Raw genomic sequence first — 25,746 nt, 5'->3', positions numbered from 1 at the left:
TTTATAAAATGATTGCTTAATACAAGTGAACTTCATTATAATTACTTACTCAGTACCTATTTGTGTCATTCCAATGCTTTTTTAACGCGCGTTGTAAAAGCGCCCGTGTGAATGAGGGCTAATGGGTTGCGGCAGCGATGGCAAGTTCATATTTTGTAAAAATAAAAGTAGGAAAACAGGCAACATCTAAGACATTCCCCTTAATATCACATTTAAGTTCGTTTCTCAGTCACAGAAAAACTACTTTTACACCATTTTTTCCAATTCTAAAGAGTCAATTTAAATACGACCGCTTACAGCGTCTAAAAACTTGGCGCAGGGCCACATCATGGCACATCACGGTAGAGATCGAGATTATGTCGCGCTTACGACTATTCGGTAATTTTCTTATGACTGAACACGTTCAAATGGTCGATGTACACGTCGGCACCGTTCGCTTAGGCCCACTTGCAACATCCCACTAATCCGGGGTTAGGGCCAGTTGCACCAACCACATTTGACAGACTGATCAACGTCAGCCGGCGCGCCCCGGCGCTTTACTATGAAACTTTCCATACATAAAAAATACATACATAAAAATTTTGCGAACTCTTTAACGATACGAACAGTTTGGTACAACCGACCCTTAACCTGTTAAATTTGCAATTACCATGGTTGCCAGTGGGATGATGTAATTGGCGCTTAGGAGACTAGGGTGTCACGGTTCGCTTAGGAGACTAGGCAGGAGTCGTGCGCGGCGAGGGAGAGGTCGGGCAGCGCGGACTCCTGCAGCACGCTGTTGACCACGGCGCGCGCCAGGTAGCCCACGCTCACCGGCGCCGGCGCCGACGCCAGCGGCTCCGACTCGCCCGACACCCCGCTGTCCTGGAAACGTACCACGATATATAGTTCGTTTTTTTTAGCATTAGAAATAAGGTAAACAATCGTGATGTGTCTTTTAATTGAAAAACACATTTTAAAAATAAGTTACGGCAAATATGTAACAATTATGAATCTAATACGATCATTTTATTCTTCTGCTTTCATAAGTAATTGTTTTTGATTTTTAAAAAGCGTTTTTCAATTAAAAGACATGTTAAGATCGCTTACCTTCTTGCAAGTTCTTTCTAATGCTAAAAAAAACGAACTATAGTTTAGTGCCGCGGTTTACACTTCAGCGGCTGGCGACGCGATGAACGGGCGCTCATACGTTTGATCGAGTTCGAGCTGTGAGGCTGTGAGAGTATGGACCTATCAGACCGCAACCTAAAAATCCGCAGCATTTTATCTGATTGCTCAGGGTAGAGGGTAGCGCCTGCACGTTTCCTTGGCGGAAAGATTGCGGCCCCGAGAGGTCACTAAATAGGTATCGTACATCTACAATGTATATGATATGATTGCTTGCATATCAGTAGTGCGACCAAAATAGGAATGATGTCAAGTGTCATTGGAAGTATTGAATTCAGAAATAATATGTTATTTAATTAAGTAAATTGGTTGTTTTTTTTTTTACCAAATTTATACCAAAAATGTATCATCCACATTAACTCCGGAATAGTTTTTCTAATTTTCCAATCCGCGTCATTCTAGATCTGTGCTAAGCATAATAATCAACAGTACAAATTAGCCATCTTCAAAATCGGGATTCATGATTCTATTCTGTTATCACGACCGACAGCTCGCACACATTCACGTCCTTCAAGAAGACACCGAAAACAGCAAAGCAAGGGAATAGCGTATAGCTACGAACGTAACGTACCTTAGCGTAGGTGTGATGGGCATCCTGTAGTAACTTGTCAAGGTCGAGTGCCTGAAGACACAGCTCGGGGTTCCGCCGCAAGATGGCGGCCACCACACACAAGAGCTCCACACACAGCTGTCGCCTCGCGGCCGACGGTGCGCGGACCAGAGCACCTTCAACCAGTAACGCGAACGATAGCTCCGAGCGGGACATGTTCACTAACGTGGGGCTCGCGGGGATGCAGTGACCCTGTATAAAATAAGTACATTGTATTGATACACACACACCGACATTGATTGGTAGATTTGTTGGTGTATTGATGATATACACACAACCGAAATAGAGAGAGTCCTTGAATAGCTCTATTAACATAATACAGGCTAAAAATTACGAGGAAGATTAAAAATTAGTAGTGTCAAAAATTATATAACTTTTCACTACGCTCAGCAATCTATACTATACATAGTTCGTTTTTTAGCATTAGAAAGAAGGTAAAAAATCTTGTCGTGTCTTGTTATTAAAAAATATTGAATAAAAGCTTTAAAAAAATTGTTTAAGTTAGGTACTTATGAAAGCAAAATAATGTAAATGATCGTGTATGATTTATAATTCTAACATATTTGCTGTGTCTTATTTTTCAATGGGGAGTTTTAATAAAAAGACATGTCAAGATCGTTTACCTTCTTTATAATTCTAAAAAAAACGAACTATAGCTTTGATCTGGAATCTCTGGATTCAACAATAGAGAGTGAAGCCTTAGAAAAATGGAAGCGAAGATTTAAAGAGAGTTCGATGCATACATGGATTGTTATTCCTTTCGGGGTGCGCAGCAGTATGTCCCACACTTGTATGTAGAAGTGTTTGGGCACGCGGCACAGGCAGCCTTCCAGTTGTCGCCTTTGTAACGGAGTCAATCTGAAAAAAAATTAATGTGATGTGAGTCATAAAAAAAAAACATTTTACATTGAATTATATTATTATGTCTTAACATTGACACAAAAATAATTTATCATAAGAAAATAAATATAATCCCTGGGATTCGGGAAAAACCGGAGATATAGTTTGAGTCTCTCTTCTTCTTCGTGTTATCCCGGCACTTTGCCACGGCTCATGGGAGCCTGGGGTCCGCTTTGACAACTAATCCCATGATTTGACGTAGGCGCTAGGTTTTACGAAAGCGACTGCCATCTGAACTTCAAACCCAGAGGGAAAACTAGGCCTTATTGGGATTAGTCCGGTTTCCTCACGGTGTTTTCCTTCACTGAAAAGCGACTGGCAAATATCAAATGATATTTCGTACATAAGTTCCGAAAAACTCATTGGTATGAGCCGGGGTTTGAACCCGCGATCTCCGGATTGAAAGTCGCACGCTGTTACCGCTAGGCCACCAACGCTTTTTTCGGAGATATATGTAGTTCTTTATTGAGGCAAACACAAAGTATAAGTTTACAGCTACAGCCAAGACACTTATACTGTTAATACATATGTAGTCAGTATAATAGAATTAAGTAGTACACTTGTATTACACAAATTATACACTTTTCGAATTATCTCTCGAATTAAACATATTTATTATGTATTACTAAGTTACATAGAGATTTTAAAATGAGTGAATGATATTAAATAGTACCGACCCCTCTTCATCAGCCCAGTCGGAAACCGTCAACACCCTCTGCAGGAGCGTCCGCAGGCGATAAGGCGAGAGTGCCTCGAGAGGCGCGCCCGCGCGGCCCTCGCCGGGGAACAGGCGCAGGTACGTGCGGATGGCTTCCAGCACCCAGCCCACGCGGATCTTGAGGATGCCGCGGAACATCTCGGGGCTCGTGCCGATCAGACGCCCGCAGTATAGCACGATCTCCTGAGGTCAACAACAATAGTACATTATTGTCGAGGCTCGGAAGTAGCTACTTGCAGGCTGAGGATTCGTTTTAAACGGACGACCTTGGGAGTCCGTTTAATTGAATCCGAAGCCAGCAAGTAGCCTTCCAGCCGAGTCATATATAGTGCTTTTCTCAAAAATGGTGCAATAAAAATAAATATCATAGAAATATTTTACAAAAGCAACGTTCTTACGTATACATTTTCACAGAAACAAGCCCTTGCCGCCTTTTTATTTTTTTAATAAAAAAATTGAAGTGTATTTTTCTGCCGAAAATACGCCAACCTATTTGAGACAGCTAAATAGTCGCAGTACTAATCATCTGTTTGGCTGTTTAATGGGCCTATGCCTTCATTTGATATGGCTATTTCAAATTTTAAAAAGTTTGGAACTCGACAAATAATGGAATTTGTATGCAACATTGCAGTCCCAAAATCGAGACTGCAATGTTTTTAACTTTTTAATTTTTGACTGACCATAAACTACGCGCTTCGCGACCTACTTTTTAGACGGCAAAGTCGAGTTTGCCGTCCATTTTTGAGAAAAACAGATATAATAATTATGTCACAGTGGGCAGTACTTGTTCAACAACTTTTCGTAAGACTTGATGTCACATCAGTGAGACAAAGTCGCCAACTCGCCAAACCTTGCTTAAAAAATAGTCACATTATTAACCTCAAAAATAGTGGATATCATATATTTATTTTCGGTAATAAGGGGAAGATGGAGATTTCTACATAATATTTTAATTGCCTATTTAATGCAAATTCTACACATAGCATTCATCATCATTTACTTTCCTGTAGTGTGGATATATATATATTCACAATAATCGTACATGAAATAAAATAAAAACTAAAGACCTGTTGTAGTACGGCTCCGATGACGTCATACGGCTGGATGGTGGAGTACATAACAGATTGGATCTCGCCCGGCGTCATCGGTTTATCAAACACCGTTTCTTTGTGCCCGATCACGCCGACGGTTAGCTGAAACAATACATTTATGAGTGAGAGTGAAAAGCTGTTAAAAGACATTTGTCATGTCATGATGTCTCGTCAACATCAGCTGTCGACCCGTTGGTTGATTAAGAAATGGTAGCTACCCAAACATCCAAAGATCTGTAATTTCCAAGCCCAATTGTATTTTCTTGTGTGACTCATTTAAACTAACAACGCCTTAGAACTTTGTATACCTGTTTGCCGTTGACGAGCACGGTGGTGATGAAGGGGCTGATGGAGTCGACGGTGTGGTTCAGCAGCGAGGAGCAGTACCGCACGGCGCGCCAGTGCCGCAGGACGCCGGCGCTGTGGTAGAGGCTCTTCAATGAGTCTAGGGCCGTCGTGCCGTTCACCTGGACAAACGATTTCGAACATGTAATGAGAATTAAAGTTTTAATTAAAAAAACGTCAGATATATTGATAAAAAAAGGAAGGATGAAATAAATCGACTACTGTGACCGATCGATAGCTTTCAATCAACAATTCTTGCACGTATTTCAAAGTACGTACGACTTGTAGCACTTCATACATAGCTTTTTCTCTGTCCAAAGCTGGCAATGGGCGATGTGTTCCGTGCCCCGTAGTGCTGTTACGATATCCGCAGTGGAACGGTTCTTATACGAGTCGTAGTCATAGCACAGGTTCTCCTCGTGGTAGGTGAGCGTCCGCGGTACGTCTATGAGGGATTAGAGGTCTTACCTCGTACATCGCTCCTTCTCTGTCCTTCAAAATGCCCCAAAGCTGGCACTGGGCGAAGATATTGTCCGTGCCCCGTAGCGCTGCTACTACGTCCGCAGTCGAACGGTTCTTATACGAATCGTAGCAGAGGTTTTCTTCGCGGTAGGTGAGCGTCCGCGGTACGTCCGTGAGGGACTGGTAGCCGATGTATTCGTGTTCGAGCTGCCTGAACTGGGTGAACATCTCCGACGGGAATTCGCCTTGGCTCATGAAGTCCAAGTGCTCTGTAAAAAAGAAGATGCGTTTTTGTAAGTCAACGCTGATCAGCATTTTTAACGTCTTTGTTGATCATTACATATGCGATAATTATTAAAACGATTAACTGTAACGTAAGGGTGCTTAATTTATAATTAACCTTTTCGACGCCGTGTCAAACACAAACGGCGTCACTCTAACGCCACGTCACCGAAGTGTCAAAACTGAAATTGAACTTTATGCATATATGCACGTAGGTCTATGTTGCTCTGTGGTCTGTGACCGATTAAGTGGCCCTTCTTAAGCATCGCGTACAGGTCCAGCATCTGCTTGAAGTGCGGGTCGCGCATGTGCTCCTCGCGCACCAGGAGGCACACCGTCGGTCGACCGGACAGCCGCCAGTACCTACATACAACAAGTTTACCCATGCAGGAGCTGGAGATGAGGTTCTGCAGGCGGCCGAGGCGAACCTTGACGCCGTCGCAGTGGCCCTTCTTGAGCATCGCGAACAGGTCCAGCATCTGCTTGAAGTGCGGGTCGCGCATGTGCTCCTCGCGCACCAGGAGGCACACCGTCGGGCGTCCGGACAGTCGCCAGTACCTACATACAACACAAATTTCGATGATCGTGATTGTTTCACGCTTTTAGAGTGGAGTTTTCCACTATGTAGGGTGGAGCGTCGTTGTATGGAAAAAAATAAAAATTTGATTATCAATGTGGAACCGGTACCAAAAGTTGCAGTTTGTCAAGTAGATTATAGTGATTATAAAAAAATTCAAAATTAAGACTACTTTTAGCCCTCTACTCGGCCGCTAAAGAAATTAATAAAGGAAAATTTTCATCAATTATTAAAATATACTATTTCACTAATATGTGTACATTTTATTGAAATTATATAATACTTAATAAGCGTATAATAAGTTATTACCAAAATTTTAGCGCATTTTTCAATATTTATAAAACAATATAATTTCAAAATTTCATATTAAACAGCAATTTCATGCAAAACATAGAAAATGCTACAGTATAAAAAAATTATATGAGTTATTTTTTTTAGACATTCTTGTGTCAAAGTAACGATGTTATTGATTACGAAAAGTATCATTTTACTGCAAAAAAACGGTTACTTATATGTTTAAATAAGCGTCAAATTTCGCCCTTCGGCGTCGCTTACGCCGTTTTTGGGTCATGTTCACACGTATGTTAGGCATATATATACTTATACTAGTATTCTTTTTATTATCTTATCATGTTCAAAATAGTTTTCACGATTCTGTTATGGGTTGTAAACTCCAATTTGTGCACAATATCCGGGTTAAAGGGCATTTTCCATAAAACCCCTATTTACGTGGTTTTACCATGTCATAAAAATATACGTTATAAACAAAAATAAGTATAGGAATCGAGTATATCTGTAAGAAAGAGATGTTATTTAATGAATAAAACTTGTTTTAAAAAAAAATACATAAATTAAATTTATTAAAAATATACATATATTGCTATATAAAATCGAAGAGTAGAGGGCTAAAAGTATATACCAATATTTTTTTTATTATTTTTCCCTTAAATAATAAAAAATTAGACATCCTTTTTGAGGGGTTCCATTGCTATATTCAAGAATTTTGGATTTCGCTCCACCCGCCTACTATACAGTAGATTTTTATCAATCAAATAATCATCGTAAAGCTGAAAAAAAAAAACTGGCAGGATATGAACTTGGATCGATATGCTTTGCCTTGTCACCAGTGGCGTAGCTAGGCGTAGGCGAAGTGGGCCGTCGCTCTCGGCCTCGCGTACCAAGTGGGGCCTCGCGCGAGGTTCCTTCGGGCACAGTCACAGTGAAAGAAAAGGGCATCGTAGATGCGTCTTCGCGGCCCAAGCGATCAATTAAACTAGTCGTATGTAAAAATTACGACTGAGTGTGTTCGATCTTTGCATTTCAATCTCGGATCCATACTCTTTTCATACTAGACTAGAGTGCAAATAGAAGATGTTGATTTCAACATTCAATTTGCACTTATGTTTTTCGGAATTACATTCGGTATTGGTCTAGTCCTGCCATCTCAAGTTTCAGTAATGGCTTTAGCAAAATGTAACCCGTTTCTGAGAACTCACTTGCCAACGAACTGCAGCTCTGTCTTGATGTCGTCGATGAGCAGCGCCATGTCGCGGTACAGGTAGAACTCCGACACCTCGAATATCAGCGGGTAGCACAGCACTGTCATACCGCACACGCGGTAGATCTACAACGGACACCATAAGGGCTGATTTAGACGATGCGAGTTTCATACCATTGCGAGTTTTGATCGGTCGGTTGAATTGGACGTAACGAACAGTCCGCAATGTAACTAAAATCGCATGCGAGTTCGCACGCCATCTGAATCAGCCCTTATTGTAGACAGTAGAAAAATATGGCACGCATTTGTATTTGAAACTCACTAATTATTATCACAAGCTAAGAGCCATGTGAACCGTAGTAGTACCAAAACAAGGTTGACTTTTGTTATAGGGTTATTTTAGTGGTAAGATTCAATATTGCGTAATTTCTGACACCCGTATGCCCGTTAAAGGGTTATTGAACGAAGTTCGGTGCTTCTATAACTCTGAATCATATTATGGCGGCAACTTTGACGACTGGAACTAGTTGCCATTGTATGTATGTTGATACATAATTCGGTGTAGTGTATAGCCACTGAGGTTGTCAAGAATTTAAGATTTATAATCTATTTACAATATATTGTTCGGCGCCATACAGCGCTATCTCATGCGGCTGTCAAATTTACGGGTAGTAACTAAGTATTCCGTTTTCTAATCTTAATAACCGAACGAAAGTAATGCATACCCTAGGGCATGCAGTACCGGTCCCGATACCAAGAATTTCATTTCCCGGTTCTGGGCATGGCCGAAACCAGGATTCTCGGTTCGTCCCGGTTCTCAAGGCATCTTTTGATTTCTTTTAAGAAATTGTTTCTGTTAACGTACAATCTTTATGAATGACTTATTTCCATATAAATAATTGCATAAGAATTAATAAATGACTTATTTTACTATAAACACAAACATATATACCTACCTCAGCGAGGCACATGGTAGCCGCAGGTGGTTGGATCACTGTCTAGTAACGGGAGCGGGCTGGTCCACAATTAAATCAATAACAGTTAATAATGACGTGTTATGGTCAGATCATTTTCCTATGATAGTTAAAAGCGATATAGGATTGGTAGCCCGTGATCCTTGCTCCTGTAGCTATAATGTAATACCACAGAGAAATAATGTACTGTGGGGAACGCGTAACTCTAGTCAGATAAAGAAATATGCTATGTTCTGTGATATTAGGCTAAGCAAAATGAAAGAGGATTATGAATGTGAGGGATGTATAAATGAAACGTGTAATTTGAAAGATCACTATGCATTTATAAATGACTATTATACTAATATAATAAATATTTTACAGAAAGGTGCCGAGCTGAGTGCACGGTCGCATTTTGGTAGCAGAGGTCAGGCAAAAAAGGTAGTTGGTTGGAATTACCATGTCCAAGACAGCCATCAACGGGCGAGGGTCAGTTTTCAGTGTTGGGCGGAGGCCGGTAAGCCCTCTACTGGACCGGTATATGAGAAAATGAGGTTAGATAGAAAAAAATTCAAAAATAAACTAAAATGGTGCCAAAATAACGAAGATAAAATTAAACTTAGTATACTGGCCACCCACCAAAGAGGGAAAAACTTTGTTAATTTCTGGAAATCTGTTAAAAAAATGAATACTAGGTACCAAGAAGTCACCGGTTTCAGTGGAGGGCTTACAGGGCGGTAAGGAAATAGCGGACATGTTTGCTGGCAGATTCAAGGTTAGTCCCTTGACCGTGGAGAATGTGCTCAACCTTAGTAATAAAGATAAGACATTTAAAAAGACTGATGTAAAGCAATTCAATACTAATGACATTATTAGCGTCTTAAAAGCGATGACCAAGGGCAAGTCACCAGGATACGACGGTCTAAGTATTGAGCACATTCTCCATGCAGGACCGTGGATTACTACTAGGCTATGCAACCTGTTTAATATGTGTATTCGGTATAATTTCTTACCGGATGCACTTATGAGGACGGTTGTAGTGCCTATTATTAAGAACAAAACCGGGAACCTGGGATCTGCCAGCAATTATCGTCCAATATCTCTAGGTACTGTGGTCGGTAAGGTGCTTGAGCGGCTGCTGCAACCTTTGATTCAGGAGGGGTGTATTATTGATGACGCTCAGTTTGGTTTTCGTCCTGGTCTCTCAACGGATTCAGCCGTCATGAGCCTAAAGCACACGGTCAACTACTACACTACACGAGAAACATCAGTGTACGCATGTTTTCTCGACCTTAGTAAGGCTTTTGACTTGGTCAATTATAACTTACTGTGGAGTAAGCTTAGGAACACTACAGTTCCTACAGAGGTTACCAATCTGTTGAGATACTGGTACGAGAACCAAACGAACTATGTAAAATGGGGCGAAGCGACTTCTAACGAGTATAGGTTAGAATGCGGTGTTCGCCAGGGGGGAATAACCTCTCCGGACCTTTTCAACCTTTACGTGAATGACCTGATTGTGGGGCTGAGGAGCACCAGAGTCGGATGTCACATAGGTGGCGTCTGCGTTAATAGTTTAAGCTATGCGGATGACATGGTGCTCCTCAGCCCCTCGGCTGAGGGCCTCAGGAGGTTGCTTCATTACTGTGAGAAATATGCGATTTCTCACGGAATGAAGTATAACAGTACTAAAACTGAATACCTTGTATTTAAGGCGGGAAAGGGTCCGGAGAGGATACTTGACGTATTTTTAAACGGATTACCTGTTCGAAGGGTGCAGCAGTTTAAATACCTCGGACATATCCTAACCGAAAACCTGAAGGACGACAAAGACATCGAGCGAGAGAGAAGAGCCTTATCAGTGAGGTGCAACATGCTCGCGCGCAGGTTTGGCGGATGCTCCGACGAGGTCAAAGTGACGCTCTTTAGAGCATACTGTCAAAGCTTTTACACGGGGCAACTTTGGACCAACTTCACCAGGAAAGCAATTAACACCTTAAGGGTTCAATATAACGACGCCTTCAGAATCCTGATGAAGTTGCCAAGGTGGTGTAGTGCGTCGAGTATGTTTGCGGAGGCTCGTGTCCCCGATTTCTTTGCCGTAATTCGGTCCAGAGTGGCGTCCTTTTGGAGTAGGCTGCGCAGCTCTGAGAACTGTATCCTTGCCATAATTAGTGAGGATCTGAACAGTCCAATATGTAGGTTTTGGCTGTCTCTGCATCAAGATGCGAACCGGAAATAGTTGTATTTTATTTTAAATTGTAATTTTTAAATTTTGGTTTTAACAGATTTTGTACTTTTAACTTTTATTTTTCTTTTACACTTTTGTCATTTTACATTTTAAATTTTATAGGTAATTTTTGTGTTTTTATATGGGTGCTTGCCTGAAATAAAATCAATTTATTTTATTATTTATTTTATTTTAAACAAACACTTAATTGGCGTTCCAACCTATTTTACGAAATTAACCGGCACACAACACACATTGCCTCCGCCTGGGCCGAGCCACACAGCCGTAGCGTAGTCGATGCACTCAGCAGCACTAAATGACGGCACGACCTGCCTGCTAGAATGCCTACTTTACTAGGTTAGTTTGTCGGGTTATTTGGGTCCCCCGTTTCATAGCACCATTATTAAATGTTATATAATGTCCCGAGCTAAAGTACTAAAACATTACTACTATTGAAATGGGTATAAATATGATGAGAACCGGGAAGTACCGGTACCGGGTCTTTTGACACCATACAATTCCCGGGAATTCCGGTAACATGAGAACCGGGAATTCCCGGGAGCATGCCCTAGCATACCCATGGTAAATACTGTTGGCAGGTGATTGAATGGTCGAGTTGCCTGGGATTGGAAAAGACAAACCATCAAGATGCTTTTTGTCTCAGTTACCTTACTGGTTCCCAGCGATCCAACGGGTCGGATCGGGCGTCCCGTCAACTTCAGTTTAGGACAAACGCCCAGCTGTCTGTACACGTGCACTAATTGTGTTGAACTGCAAATCTGTGAAATAACCACAACATCAATATCTCTAATCTTATATGAACATTCGCGTCGCGTCAGGGCGCCTGGCATGACGCCGTTATACGACTGTGAAACGTAACTCTACTCTAGATAAAGTTCCAATTTCTATGACTCTTAGTAAGACGCCTCCAATGCGAGTCCTCTTTACGTCACTGCAGCAGGTAAATTAGTTGAGGGCAGGGCCGTCTTAAACTATGCTGGGGCCCATGGGCAATTGGGCACATAAGAATTTGGGGCCGTTTTTAAAAGTAAAGTGAGCAATAGTTATTTGTACAACAAGAGATCAAAGTTTGATATTTCTTCGAGTGCTTATTTTGAGTCCCGTGCAAGCGAAAGATTCTATAATAGATTCACGAGCGTAGCGAGTGAAACTAATTTAGAATCTTGAGCGTAGTAAGGGATTCAAAAGCGCACGAGATGTAAATAACTTTGATCTCGTGTAGTACAAAAATTTTTTCACCCTAAGCAGTGAGAACATACCTAGAAGGACAGGGATAATAGAACCCAAGTATATCGAACTTGTATTAGACCCCGCATGTTGAAATGACATTTGACTATAAAGGTCACTTGAATGACATTTTGTCTCACTCAGTGAGCAAAATGCGATTTTGCTCACTGTTTTTAAGAAGCAAAGTACCCTTGTTCGAGCTGCTGAGATGAAAATTAAATTAACATTTTTCTACTATGATCTATTTATTATGGGTAATCAAATATACTGTTACTGTCTGTCCTTCGGGCCTCCTGAGGATGGGGGCCCTGGCCACGAGCCCGGTGTGCCTTTATGGTAAAGACGGTACTGGTTGAGGGTAATGTAAGAATATGTTTACCTGGACTGCGCTGGACTGGAAGCGCTGATGGCCTAGCGGTGAGAGCGTGCGACTTGCAATCTGGAGGTCGCGGGTTCAAACCCCGGCTCGTACCAATGAGTTTTTCAGAACTTATGTACGAAATATCATTTGATATTTAACAGTCGCTTTTCGGTGAAGGAAAACATCGTGAGGAAACCGGACTAATTCCAATAAGGTCTAGTTTACCCTCTGGGTTGGAAGGTCAGATGGCAGTCGCTTTCGTAAAAACTAGTGCCTACGTCAAATCATGGGATTAGTTGTCAAGCGGACCCCAGGCTCTCCTGAGCCGTGGCGAAATGCCGGGATATCGCGAGGAAGAAGAGATGTTTACCTGGACTGGTTCCACTTCATGTGGCGTCTGGGTCTGGATGCCGTAGGTCCCCATCATGGCCTGCAGACGCATGGACTCTGCGATCAAAACCACTTGCACCACCAAGTCCGTCGCTATGCCCTGTTTAAACAAGTTACTGTAATATTACTTTTATGTTTAAAGAACCAATTGAAAGAAAAACTTAAAACGTTACGTAAGTAGATCATCTACTTACGAAACGTTTTAAGTTTTATTATACACAAAAAATAATTTTCAGCACATATATATATATATATATTTTTTAGTTAGCCTGGATAAGTGTCCCACTGCTGAGCAAAGGCCTCCCCTCGTTTCCTCCACTCGACCCTGTTTTAATTAAGTAAGCTTAATTCAATTAAGTAAGCTATAAATATGCTGAAAATTATTTGTTGTGTAAGTAACTCTTAATAAGAAGCAAAGTTATTTTTATTTCCGCCAAGTAGAGCAAGCGTGTGATTCGTCAGGTTGCATTTTTTTCTGCTACATTCGTACTACCACTTGGTAGTGTTAATATCGTTGCAAATCATACATTACGCTTTTTTGCTAACACAGTCGTTGTCAATAACAAAAGCATTGCTAGAGGGCAATTTATGCTGCTTACAAAAACTGAAGCTATAATTACGTAGCTTAACAAAAACTGTAGCTACGTAACTATTTTTGCTGCAGAAATATAAAGAAAGAAAGAAAATAAAAAAAGAAATGCAAAAGGTGTCACTTTTTCATGTGTTAGAAAGGTGCTGCAAGCATACGACAGGCATTTCAAAGCTAGTTTGTAATTGAAAGATACTTCTATACTTACAACCCATTTGATTTTCCACCGTAAAACAAACAAAGTCAATGTTTAAAAACTCCGCCTAATCGGAGAATGCTATTAATATTGATTAAGATATATAATTATTAAAAACAGATTAAAAAATGTAAAATACAATGAAAGATGTACCCAGTTAAAAATATTCTTTATTGACAACCGACAAAGTGAAACCCTTTGCTTGGAAACATCACGAACACGAAATAAATGACATTTACAAGAACAGAAGAGATAAATAATTAATTAGAATAGATCAATCCTTAGCGGCGACCATGCGGCACGTCGCTCAAACAACTCAAAGAGCTATATTAATATTTGTAGACTAGCATCACATGCTTTTTGCCAATGCCTAATACTTACAAACGCTGGCTTGGCCTGAGATATGCGCATGAAAGTAAAACAAAAACACATTTACTGACCATATTCTGTAAGTATTTATTATGAAAATGACACGAAAATTGTAGTTATAGGAGTAGGTAACTAAGAGGGCTGGTGTGGTAAAGTGCGCGGTGGTTTTATTATAGACCAGCGGTCGGCAACAGGCGGCCCGCGAGCCCTCCTGGCTATTTTGTATGTCAACTCTGGCGTCCTCAACAATTACGGATTATGCCTGTTATGGGCCCGAATGTGGCTGGCCAGGCCGCACTTGGTCTTAAAGACTCTTCTGCAGGTGTTACAATAGAGTTGGCCAGACGCGTTATACGTATACGCTTTGGGCCACTTGCACCAACCCACTAACCCGGGGTTAAGCGGTTAAACGTTAACCCAGTGTCAAATTGTACTGGTAACCATGATAACTCCAGGTTTAACCGGTTAACCCCGGGTTAGTGAATGGTGCAAGTGGGCCAGAGGGCTTCGGTCTCTACGTATTGTACCTGGAAGGCGGAGTAGCGTCCGGCGCGCCTTGGCCGGTTGTAGGAGGGCAGGTAGCGGCGGATGGGGTCCAGCTCGTTGACGTGCAGCAGCCCGCCCGTCAGCAGCTGGGCCAGCACGAACATGGACTGCGCCCATAGGAACAGCCCTCCTGTGTCTACACGATCAAGTATCTATTACTTCACCTGTTTAGTACTAAAGCTATAGTTCGATTTTTTTAGCATTAGGAATAAGGTAAACAATCTTGATGTGTCTTTTAGTTGAAAAACACATTTTAAAAATAAGTTACGGCAAATATGTAACAATTATGAATCTAATACGATCATTTATATTCTTCTGCTTTCATAAGTAATAGTTACTGATTTTTTAAAAGCGTTTTTCAATTAAAAGATATGTCAAGATCGCTTACCTTCTTTCAAGTTCTTTCTTATGCTAAAAAAAAAGAACTATAAGCTCATGTCATATGAGCATAATAGTAATATAATATAAGCGTTAGGCCCGTTAGCCTTATTTTGTTTTTCTCACCATTCATTTCATAAATAAAACACTTTATGTTGGCGTAAAAAAGTGTTATTAATAGTAGAACAGCCAGAAGAGGTAATATATAAAATCTAAGAAAAAATCGTGCCCGGGATTTGACAGTTAAAATAGATCACGTCTCCGTACGTTATACGGTCATTCTAGTTTTCGAATTTCATTGACATTCTTAATGTTTGAAGATTTAAGTAGTTACCACAAAAGATATGGCGCCGTATTGCGCAATCTAGTTCGGCTACCAAACTCGCAGGCATTCTTTTTTCTTAATTTGTTTTCTTCTACAATCATTCACTCTTTGGTAGATTCGTTAAGTATTACATTATGATTGTTAGTTTAAACACGAGTGATAAAAACCACACTGAATCCAATTTATTCATTTGAGTTATTAACTAGCTAGGCATTTACTGAGCTGAGCGTAAATAATTAATTCTACCCACTTCCCTAAAGCGGTTGTGAAGCTTATTGTTGATCATCAGGCATTTTATCGCGACATTTTGACAAATGAGTACTATCGAAGTGTCTTAAAGTTTAGTTTTTCTCGCGATCCGTTTTTATTTAGAGTTGTTTTGGTTATCAAACCAGCAACTTAGGAAGGCTATTTGCGAGGCCGACAATCTGGATGCACATTGTGAGCCAAATTGCTTGACTTAATATCCTATGTCCCCTAGATGGGGCAGAGGGCATCCACAGTGCTACGCCATCCCGTTCGGTCTTGAGCTACGCGCTTCATTTCGCTCCACGTCTTGCCAATGGTCGCCGCCTCTGCGATGATCGTCCGTCGCCAGGATTGCTTAGGGCGGCCACGTTTCCGCTTTCCTTGGGGATTCCAGTCGAGGGCTTGCCTCGGGATGTGATCGCAATCCCTTCGCAACGTGTGGCCGATCCAGTTCCACTTGCGGCGTTTGATCTGCTGGTCGATCGGAGTCTCACCACAGCGTTCCCACAGATCTACGTTGGAGATTTTCTTGGGCCAGTATACACCGAGAATACGGCGAAGACAGCGGTTGACGAAGACTTGGAGCCGACGTGAGATGTCGTTTGTGACCTTCCACGTCTCACATCCGTACAGCAATACGGTTTTCACGTTGGACTGGAATATCTTGAGCTTAACTCTACTAGTCAGTTTCCGCGATTGCCATACAGGACGGAGTTGTGCGAAGGTCGCTTTTCCCTTGGCGATTCTCGAAGCGATATCCTCTTCGGTCCCTCCGGTTTCCGACACTACGCTTCCGAGGTAGGTAAACTTGTGAACCTTCTCCACACCCTCTGTGCCGATGAGCAACGGCAACGAGCTCGTCGCTCCGCACCTCATCTCCTGGGTCTTCCGGGTGTTAATTTTTAGTCCCGTTTCCAAAGCTTCTCGCCGTAGGTCGTCCAGTTTGGCTTGCATGTCGGCGCGCGTGTGGCTCAATAGGCATAGGTCATCGGCATAGTCCAAATCTTCCAAGACGTTGGACAGTCCCCACTCTATGCCGCGGCGCTTGCTGTTAGTAGTGTTGTTCATGATACCATCGAGGACGACAAGGAAGAGGAGAGGTGAAAGGAGACACCCCTAGCGAACACCCGCATGAACCGGTATGTCCTCCGAGACTAGGCCGTCGTGAGTTACCCTACAAGAATACTTCCCGTAGATGGCCTTAGTTATGTTCGTGATCTTCTCGGGGACTCCAATTTCACGTAGCCGGTCCCAGATACAGCTCCACCGCAGTGTGTCGAAGGCTTTTTCGAAATCCACAAAGGTCAAGTACATTTCCCTATGCCATTCTGATGCCTGTTCGAGTATTATGCGCAAGATGTTGATCTGGTCCGTACACGATCGGTTGGGTCGGAAGCCACCCTGCTCTTTGCGAAGAAGAGGTTCGACGGCCTTCGACAACCTATCTAGGATGACCTTGCAGAGCACCTTAGATGGAATCGAAAGCAAAGTGATGCCTCTCCAATTGCCACAATCACTGAGGTCTCCCTTCTTGGGCACGGTTATAAGAAGGCCTTTGTTCCAGTCGTCGGGGAACTCTTCGGCTGACCAGATGTTCCGTAGTAAAGGCGTTAGCGCGTTTGCAGCGGTTGGGATGTCAGCTTTCAGCATTTCCGCTGTGATGAGGTCGACTCCTGGGGCTTTGCCGTTCTTCAGTGATAGGATGGCCTTCACTACTTCCTCTCCTGTAGGGGGAGACACATCAATGTCTAGGCTGCGTGCGGGCGAGCTGGCAGCAGGTGTGTGTGTATTAACGGGGTCGTTCGGGACTCGGAAGATCTCCTCAAAGTGCTCCCTCCAGCGTTGAAGCTGCCCCTCCGATGTCACAATTAACTGGCCATTCTTGTCTTTCAAGGGCTTCTTCTTCCTCTGGTTGCCGTTCCCGGCCAAGGTCTTCGTTGCCTTGTACATCTCCCTGAGATTGCCGGAGTTCGCAGCGCGTTGGGCGCAATCCGCAACACTATCAACCCATACTCGACGGTCGTGCCGGGTACTGCGGTAGATTTTTCTGCGCATCTGTCTGTATTGCAGCCTTAGGTCTTCGCGCACTGCCACGTCGCTGGTTCCCAGGAGTTGAAGATGGAGTTGGCGCCTTTCTTCGATGAAGTTCCAGGTTCTTTGTGACATCCAGTCCTCACGTGTGTATGTTTTGTGTCCAAGAACGACGGAGCTGGTCTCTGTATCGGCCATTTTGATGTGATTCCACTCAGCGTCGACTGAAGAAGTATCCGTTTCGAGGACGGAAAAGCGATTTCGCAGCTCGAGCCTAAAGGCGTCGCCTACGTCTGGGTTCCGCAGCTTGTTGACCTCAAATCGTTTGCCTACCTTGGTGGTTGCGCTGGTAGCGCGAGCTACGGCTACTTTGAGCCGCACCTCGGCTACGACTAGGTGGTGGTCGCTGTCGATATCCGCGCCACAACGGTTACGGACCAGCCAAATTGCTTGCCTATCGGTATTTCTATACATTTTTAAAGTTTTCACAGTAGGTAATTTATTGACTTTATTTTACCCACCCCGTTTCATTGCCGAACCGTCATCATTTTCAATCAAGGCACGCCAATAAGGTCAATAGCTTAATTAGAATGATTAGCTTGTATATTTATATGTAGGTAATTGCAAAAATAAAATAACGGGCTCAGTAGTAAGCTAAAGAATTAGGAGAGCTCCGCATAAAACAAAAAAAAACCGGGCAAGTGCGAGTCGGACTCGCGCACGAAGGGTTCCGTACCATAATGCAAAAAAAAAAACAAAAAAAAAGCAAAAAGAAAACGGTCACCCATCCAAGTACTGACCCCTCCCGACGTTGCTTAACTTTGGTCAAAAATCACGTTTGTTGTATGGGAGCCCCATTTAAATCTTTATTTTATTCTGTTTTTAGTATTTGTTGTTATAGCGGCAACAGAAATACATCATCTGTGAAAATTTCAACTGTCTAGCTATCACGGTTCGTGAGATACAGTCTGGTGACAGACGGACGGACGGACGGACAGCGAAGTCTTAGTAATAGGGTCCTGTTTTACCCTTTGGGTACGGAACCCTAAAAAAAGATATAATGAAGTAATTTGTAAATTAATTGTTGTTAAGCATTGCATCACTAACTAAAGATTGTTAGACACTAGTAAAATGTGCGGAAGATTAAAAGTCAAAGAAGACACAGATCATTCTCAAAGCTAGTACAATTTTACCTTTGCTGTCGTCGCCGGCTTTGTCTGGAATTACACATTGTAGAACTTGGTCAAATCAACGAGGTTTTAAAGTTTTTCCTTAGAAATATAGCAGTAAGAGGCGTGGAATTAACGTGATATTAAATTTAAATCTTTAAAAACTGGATACTTAACTACAAATATGTTTTACGCCATGGGATTGAAGTTTACGTAAGGTTGCGATTCAACACGCTACTGACAGGAATGAATCCTGCTTAAGTTTCCATTTGATAAAGGACACGTATTTAAAATTCATACGAGCCACATAATAGGAACCCTTTAGTGACTAATTCATTGTTGAATAAAAACTTACTGGCTGGCATCCGGCGGACTGAATATGGCTCGTTACGCTCGTTCTCTATTCCTTCCCGGGGAACATAATAAAACCACGGAATCACGGGATCTGGAATCATTTAAATCAATAGGTAAATAAAACACACATACACATAACTTGCTTTACGAGTAATAAATTAAACCCACAAGTCGCTTGCATTTTTTATGCTTTAAAACAAACGCTTTGTTACGAAAATACAGTTGCAATTTTGAAAGTCCTCTAGACATTCAATGTTTTTGCATCATCATTGAAATTGCGGCTGTACATTCATAGTATTAAGTTTCATTATTGTTCGTATTGATTCAATTTACCTCCAAACTCATCCATATATATCCTGGCCTTCAGTAACCTCTGATACTCCTCAACCTGGTCGGGTAATGTTCTAAACACCCCGTCAATAATCATCATAACGTAGAAGAGTGGCCACTCGGACTCTATCCCATCAAACTCCTTGAGTTCACCCTCATTGTAGTATCTACGTGTGGGGTCTTCTAGTACGCATTTGTAACCGTCGCGGCTGAATCGTTTGAAGCCGTATTTGCCTTGTAAGCGCCGAAGGATGTTGGACTTCGTTAGTTGGAATAAATGGTCCTCGTGCGTGGCGAACGCAGGAAATGATATTGTCGGTAGGAGAGCTACGTCGACGCCCTGAAAACGTATAAACCACCTTAAGGCCTGTACACACTACGTTGTAATATACGGATCCTTATGAGAGATGACACACCGCTTGCCGGTGTGCTGGCCTATCAAAGATCCCAAAAAAAAAATTGTCTGTCGGGCAAAAATCTATATGTATGGAGTATCTGATTGTATGACAAGCAGAAATATGTAGGAGTGTATAATTATAGCTACATAGTAAATTTACGAGTATTTAGCATTAAATTTGAATATCAAGTCTAGAATCAGTACTCTGTAATGGAAATTGCATAGGTTTACCTTAGAACTAGATTCCCTTGGCAGCATAGTTTCGAATATACTCCTATTGCGGTTATGGGCGTCAATGTCCACATACACCACGCTCCACGACGCGCCCTTGTCTCCGAACAGGTTGCACCCGTTTATCGCTTCCAATGCAGCCTTTGCCATGCCTGGGAAATTTGCTTTTTTATAGGAAACTTCAGCTAGCTAATAATGGACCTTATCTCGTTACAATAAAGTTTACACTTCTCTTGAGCTTGTGCTGTCTCTGTGAGCTAGAATTTCTCCTATAAGTGTCAAGGAAGAATAAACAGAAAGATAAAGCAGAGACGCTTCCGAGATGGATTTTCGTACATTCACCCGACTGTTGCCATCTCTATTGCACGCGCATAATTATATTGCTGTCCTGCTCATGATGCTTGCTGTCTTATGCGCGTGTTATGTTGTTGTTCGCGCGCGCAATAGAGATTGTGTTGAGATGTAGAGACAACAAGCAGACCAATGTACGGAATTCTATCTGTAAAACGTCTCTTCTTTAGACTTTTTAGAGGATCGAAGTATAGCAAAGTCAACAGTTCTTTAACTGTTTTCAAGTTAAACTAAATGTTACATTGTGGAAAATGTGGAAATCCATTACTAAGGCCAAATATTTAAACCAGAGATATAGAGTAAGTAATGTGTTATTAAATGAGACCAGTAATTAATTATTTCTCGTTACACGAAATTAGTGTTTACCTATTGAAGAAGCATGTATTTCTGGTTTGCCATCGTTGTATTTGGAGCCGCGCTCCCACATTCCGTAATCTGGCGTCCTGTAGGCGCGCTCCACGTAATACACCAAGTTCTGTATAAAAGCTACTTCATCCTGAAATATAGAAAAATTAACTTTAAGAAAGTGATAAAGTTATAATTGGTATGGTGCTGTCAAACACAATAACAAATACATAATAATAAAAGTGTACAGGAAATTGTTACGATTAGGATATTGTGCTCACTAGATTGACAATTATGCAATATTCTATCCTTTTTTTATTTTTTATGAAATATTTTTTGTATGTAGGATATGTGTGGTCAACATGATATCTGTTTCTGTGTGAAGGAAAATAAATAGGTACAACATGATTTGATGACGTATATCTGAAGGTAATATTGTTGGTGAACAGACAGTACAAGTTCTTTAGGACCTGGTTTGACGTATTCAACAAACCTGTGTATATATGATTTGTAGGCCTGAAGTAATCATCTGCACAAGAAACAGCAGATATAAAGAAACCACATCTATCTGCAGATGATGGTACTGGTTATCCGACAACACCGGCTCGCCGGTAGTGAGGTGGAACTTGACGTGCAGCGCGTGTGCTGCCATCTGCCTCGTCTTGAACGCCTCGACGCGCGCGGACTGCTTCACCCAGCACTCGAGGATGCCGCGCATGCACTTGACTGTGCTCTGGCCGAGCTCGTGCGACTTGCCGCGGTCGTCGTCGATGCGTCTATGGATTGAACACGAGAGTATCATTTAGGGTTCCCGATACATCTGCAGCGTATTGTACATTCAAAGAAAGCCAAGTAAGTATTATTATTACTACAATAGTAACAAGATTTTGCTAGTACCAAAGACATGTAACTTCGTATAAGATGAGTAAAGAAGAAAACATATATGCCTCAGAAATCAAGAAAAAGTCATTCTCGGATAGATGGCACACACACCTTTAGCCTACGTTCGGCTAGAAGGCGTGACGACACCGTTTCATATTTTTTAACACATAGATATCAGTGAATGAACATGGGTCAAAATGATATTAAAAATAATAAATTCATTTATCCATATATATTCATTTTTTTATAATTTTATACATGTTTATTTTGAGTTATAGTTGTGTGTCGATAGATGGCAGTAAATTTACAGTGACTACAACATTTACTATGACAGGACCCCTCTATACTATCTATTCTTTTTGCTAGTACCTAACGGAAATTCTTGAAAACTGGATTATTCCTTTAACGAGTCTGCAGGACTGACCTGTATGCTTGGTAGAGGCCCCATACTGCAGCTGCACAGTAAATACTATCCCTCACACTCCCAATGTGGAGGTCAGATGATAGCACTGGAAATAGTCCTGTGATTGGACTTTGAAACCGGAGCAATTGTCTTTTCACTGTAATATAAAAATAGTTGTTAGGGTTTGTATATGTATAACTTCCAAAAATTTTAATAAAAACAAGCTCAATATTTTTTTACACTTACAATAAAACTTTTTGTCTCATTTACAAGACACATTAAGTAGGTAGGTAGGTTTATTTTATTTACTAAATGAACGAAGGCAAATAAGATTTACTTACCAATTGCATAATATATATCTAGCTGCCTAACAGTATCTTCATAATTGGATATCTTCAGAAATTGCTGAGCATTAATATCATCTATACTCCCCTGTCTAATCATTGCATCTCTATCTGGTAATGCCTGAAATAACAATATACTACAATATATATGTATATGTAAATATTTACTTCCAAAGGACACATGTTATGTGTGCAATAATATATTTTAAAAGAGGATTTTGTGTACAATAACTCAATTTATGTACATCATTTTTTGGGTTCCGTACCCAAAGGGTAAAACGGGACCCTATTACTAAGACCTCACTGTCCGTCTGTCCGTCCGTCCGTCCGTCTGTCACCAGGCTGTATCTCACGAACCGTGATAGCTAGACAGTTGAAATTTTCACAGATGATGTATTTCTGTTGCCGCTATAACAACAAATACTAAAAACAGAATAAAATAAAGATTTAAATGGGGCTCCCATACAATAAACGTGATTTTTGACCAAAGTTAAGCAATGTCGGGAGGGGTCAGTACTTGGATGGATGACCGTTTTCTTTTTGCTTTTTTTTGTTCTTTTTTTTGCATTATGGTACGGAACCCTTCGTGCGCGAGTCCGACTCGCACTTGCCCGGTTTTTTTATTAAAATAAGAAGAAATTACAAATTGTGGCCTGTAAGCCCTGTAATGATTAAATTAATAGCACCTTTCTCAGAGTAAAAAAACATACACCGTGTCCAATAAGTTCGAATACAAACTTTTAGCACTTGCTGTATAGACATACGGATCGCTGGCTATAAAATTCTTATTTTAATTTAAAAAGTATATTGACATAAACATAGTACTATAATTTCATGAGTCACGTATTTTTAGTTTGGCTTGAATACACGATGAAGTACGTTCGTGAAGAAATTATTAGAAAATTCCTTAAAGGCGACAGGCCATGTGCTATATTCAAGGCGTTACAACCGCATGGAATTAAACGGAATCTGGTTTATACTACTATACAAAGGTATAAAGAGATCTCTTCTACAGAGGACAGGAAAAGATCCGGTCGGCCCCGCTCAGCTAGAACTGAAAAAGTGGTAAAGGCTATAAGAGAGCGAATTCGGCGGAAAAAACACCGATCTATTAGAAAATTAGCTGCTGATCTGAAAATTTCCAGGGGATCTGTACATAATATATTGAAAAAAGATCTAGGATGTCATACTATAACTACTATGTGCTTATAAAAAACGAAAAGTACATGGCATTTCAGATGCAACCAAGAAAAAGAGAGTAGAAAGATGTAGCACCATACTTTCTTGGCACGCAGGTGACGAATTTGTTTTCTCAGACGAGAAACTCTTTGTGTTAGAGCAGCCTCATAACGCCCAGAACGACCGGTTGTGGGCAGCACGGATAGAAGACATTCCAGAGTATGAAAAGAATGTGCCTAGGTTCCAGAGCTCACCATCAGTGATGGTTTGGGGTGCTCTTTGTAAGAGGGGCAAACTGCCTCTAGTTTTTATTGATAAAGGCGTCAAAATCAATGCGGCATACTATAAATCGGAGGTTTTGGAGAAAAATGTTGCCCCAAATTTAAAAAATATGTTTGGAGACAATTATTATGTTTTCCAACAAGACGGAGCTCCGTCGCATACGGCAAACGCTGTTCAAGCTTGGTGCAAGGCTAATTTGACCGATTTTTTGCCGAAAACTGAATGGCCACCAAGTTCTCCAGATTTAAACGTACTAGATTATTTCGTATGGTCATACATGCTCTCGAAACTAAATAATTATAAAGTCGCAAACCTGAGCCATTTTAAAAAGGTTATCATGCAAATATGGGACGATATGCCGATGGATGCGGTGCATGCCGCTTGTGACTCTTTTGAGAAACGTTTGAAACTTGTAAAAAAAGTTAAAGGTGGAGTTATTCCAAAACATTTGTTGTAAATATTGTATATAAATGTGGCTTTCATTTAATATAATTTTCATAACATAAACTACGCGTAAATTTATTTTATTAAGGATCATAACTGTATTCGAACTTATTGGACACGGTGTACATCAAGTATTCAACTGCATGTTAAAAGTTTATAAGGGGGCATCCATTAATTATGTTCAATAACTCCTCACATAATTAATGGATGCCCCTATTAAATGTGTACAAGTTTTAATAGGAAATAAGTTGACTCCTCAAGCCTAGGCAAATCCAGGGTACTATCCATACTATTTGTCCTAAATGAATCCCTTATAGGAGTGCAATAGTGGTTACAAATGTTAAAATTTAGTACGAGAGTACTAAGGTGAAGCGGCCGGAGGCAGTTTGCTGTCTCCCACGCGAACATAGTCACGGCCATGGTCTAATAAGTTATAAATTAATTTCACAAATAGAAAAATAAGCAACATAAAAAAATCATTTTTAACAAAAAGTTTTTTCTATAAGTATATTGACATTATTGACTTTATCGATCCAAACTAAACAAACCACAACAACAATACAAAAGCAAAACTGAATAAACCTGTTTATTTACCTTTTTTACGTAAATTTAACACGACATTGAAAGGTCAAATTTGTTTGGTAAATATAAATTAGGAATCCATAAGTCACAGCCTGAAAGGACTAAGTTTACATTACCAAATTTGAATACTAATAATTAAAAGAAAGTGATATCTTACGAATAACGACGAAATATATCCAAAAATTAAAATAAATCACAACACATTTTGCGCTTACTAAAACGTTTTTCGATGTTCAACTTCACTATGGATGGTTGAAGTTCATAAGACTGAATGTATTATTCCTACATTTTATTTCTCATTTGGCTACAACAATAGTATGATCATCAGTAATATGTTAGTTAAATTTGTTTGATTTAAATACCTTTTATATAATAAAACAAAAATAATGTAACATGATGTTTCGGATCACAAAAAAACGTTTCAAGTTCAACCCACTGTTGGCCATAATTGTTAAAAAAAAAAACAACCCACTGTCATAAATGTCAAAGTGACTTAAGCTATGTTTTTGCAAAGGTAGCTTTAATTTCATTCTTATTTTCTTTTTGAATCGTTGTATTTTAGCCGTATCTTTTTCTTAAATATAAAAGTCAAATAAAAATGTTCACTAATGAGATAATTAAAAAATTTGCTTGATTTGTACATACAACTTGGTCATTTTATAAAAAATAATAAGACAAATATATTAGAGTCTGTGCGGAAAGAGAAGAGTCGTGGCAGAAACGGGAACTAACATTTTAAATTTTATATGGCAATCAAACCTTTGACACCTTGTCATGTAAAAAGTAAACAAACTTCTGTCATTGTATATTTATTAACAAAAACCGCAAGTTTTATGTATAATATATTTTCAAAACACGATAAAACCGTACATAAAACCACAAGGAAAATTATATTTAACATTGTTCGGTTTTGTCAGCGGGAAGAAAACGGCTAAAAG

The 25,746-nt window shown here is 40.6% G+C and overlaps 1 protein-coding gene across 1 annotated transcript; it reads right to left on the bottom strand.

Moving 5' to 3' along the window:
• Window positions 1-705: 705 nt before the first annotated feature.
• On the bottom strand, window positions 706-25,000 carry LOC134663885 (probable phosphorylase b kinase regulatory subunit beta). The gene is made up of 22 exons (XM_063520410.1): window positions 24,821-25,000; window positions 22,319-22,442; window positions 21,999-22,134; window positions 21,186-21,468; window positions 20,714-20,843; window positions 19,997-20,148; window positions 19,372-19,708; window positions 19,040-19,129; window positions 18,709-18,732; window positions 14,514-14,668; window positions 13,999-14,013; window positions 12,813-12,932; window positions 11,502-11,612; window positions 7,649-7,776; window positions 5,958-6,133; window positions 5,300-5,562; window positions 4,795-4,953; window positions 4,463-4,588; window positions 3,355-3,578; window positions 2,521-2,635; window positions 1,739-1,969; window positions 706-864 (listed from the first exon to the last, which is right to left on the bottom strand). Exons 2-22 carry the CDS (start codon window positions 22,419-22,421, stop codon window positions 709-711), a joined length of 3,234 nt encoding a protein of 1,077 aa, XP_063376480.1. The 5' UTR covers window positions 22,422-22,442; window positions 24,821-25,000; the 3' UTR covers window positions 706-708.
• Window positions 25,001-25,746: the final 746 nt, after the last annotated feature.

This window comes from Cydia fagiglandana, chromosome 4 (assembly GCF_963556715.1).
Source record: "Cydia fagiglandana chromosome 4, ilCydFagi1.1, whole genome shotgun sequence".
Lineage (NCBI taxonomy): Eukaryota > Metazoa > Arthropoda > Insecta > Lepidoptera > Tortricidae > Cydia > Cydia fagiglandana.
The sequence above is the reverse complement of the archived record's forward strand: the minus strand, read 5'-3'. Positions and strand labels throughout refer to the sequence as shown.

What these genes read in the sequence shown, in the direction of transcription:
- LOC134663885 (XM_063520410.1), bottom strand. Translation starts at nt 22,421, where the DNA reads ATGATTAGACAGGGGAGTATAGATGATATTAATGCTCAGCAATTTCTG. An exon ending in GAGAAGGAGCGATGTACGAG is followed by an intron (nt 4,954 to 5,299) that starts GTAAGACCTCTA and finishes TCGTTTGTCCAG; the next exon opens with GTGAACGGCACGACGGCCCT. An exon ending in CGAAAGGAATAACAATCCAT is followed by an intron (nt 1,970 to 2,520) that starts GTATGCATCGAA and finishes TATTTTATACAG; the next exon opens with GGTCACTGCATCCCCGCGAG.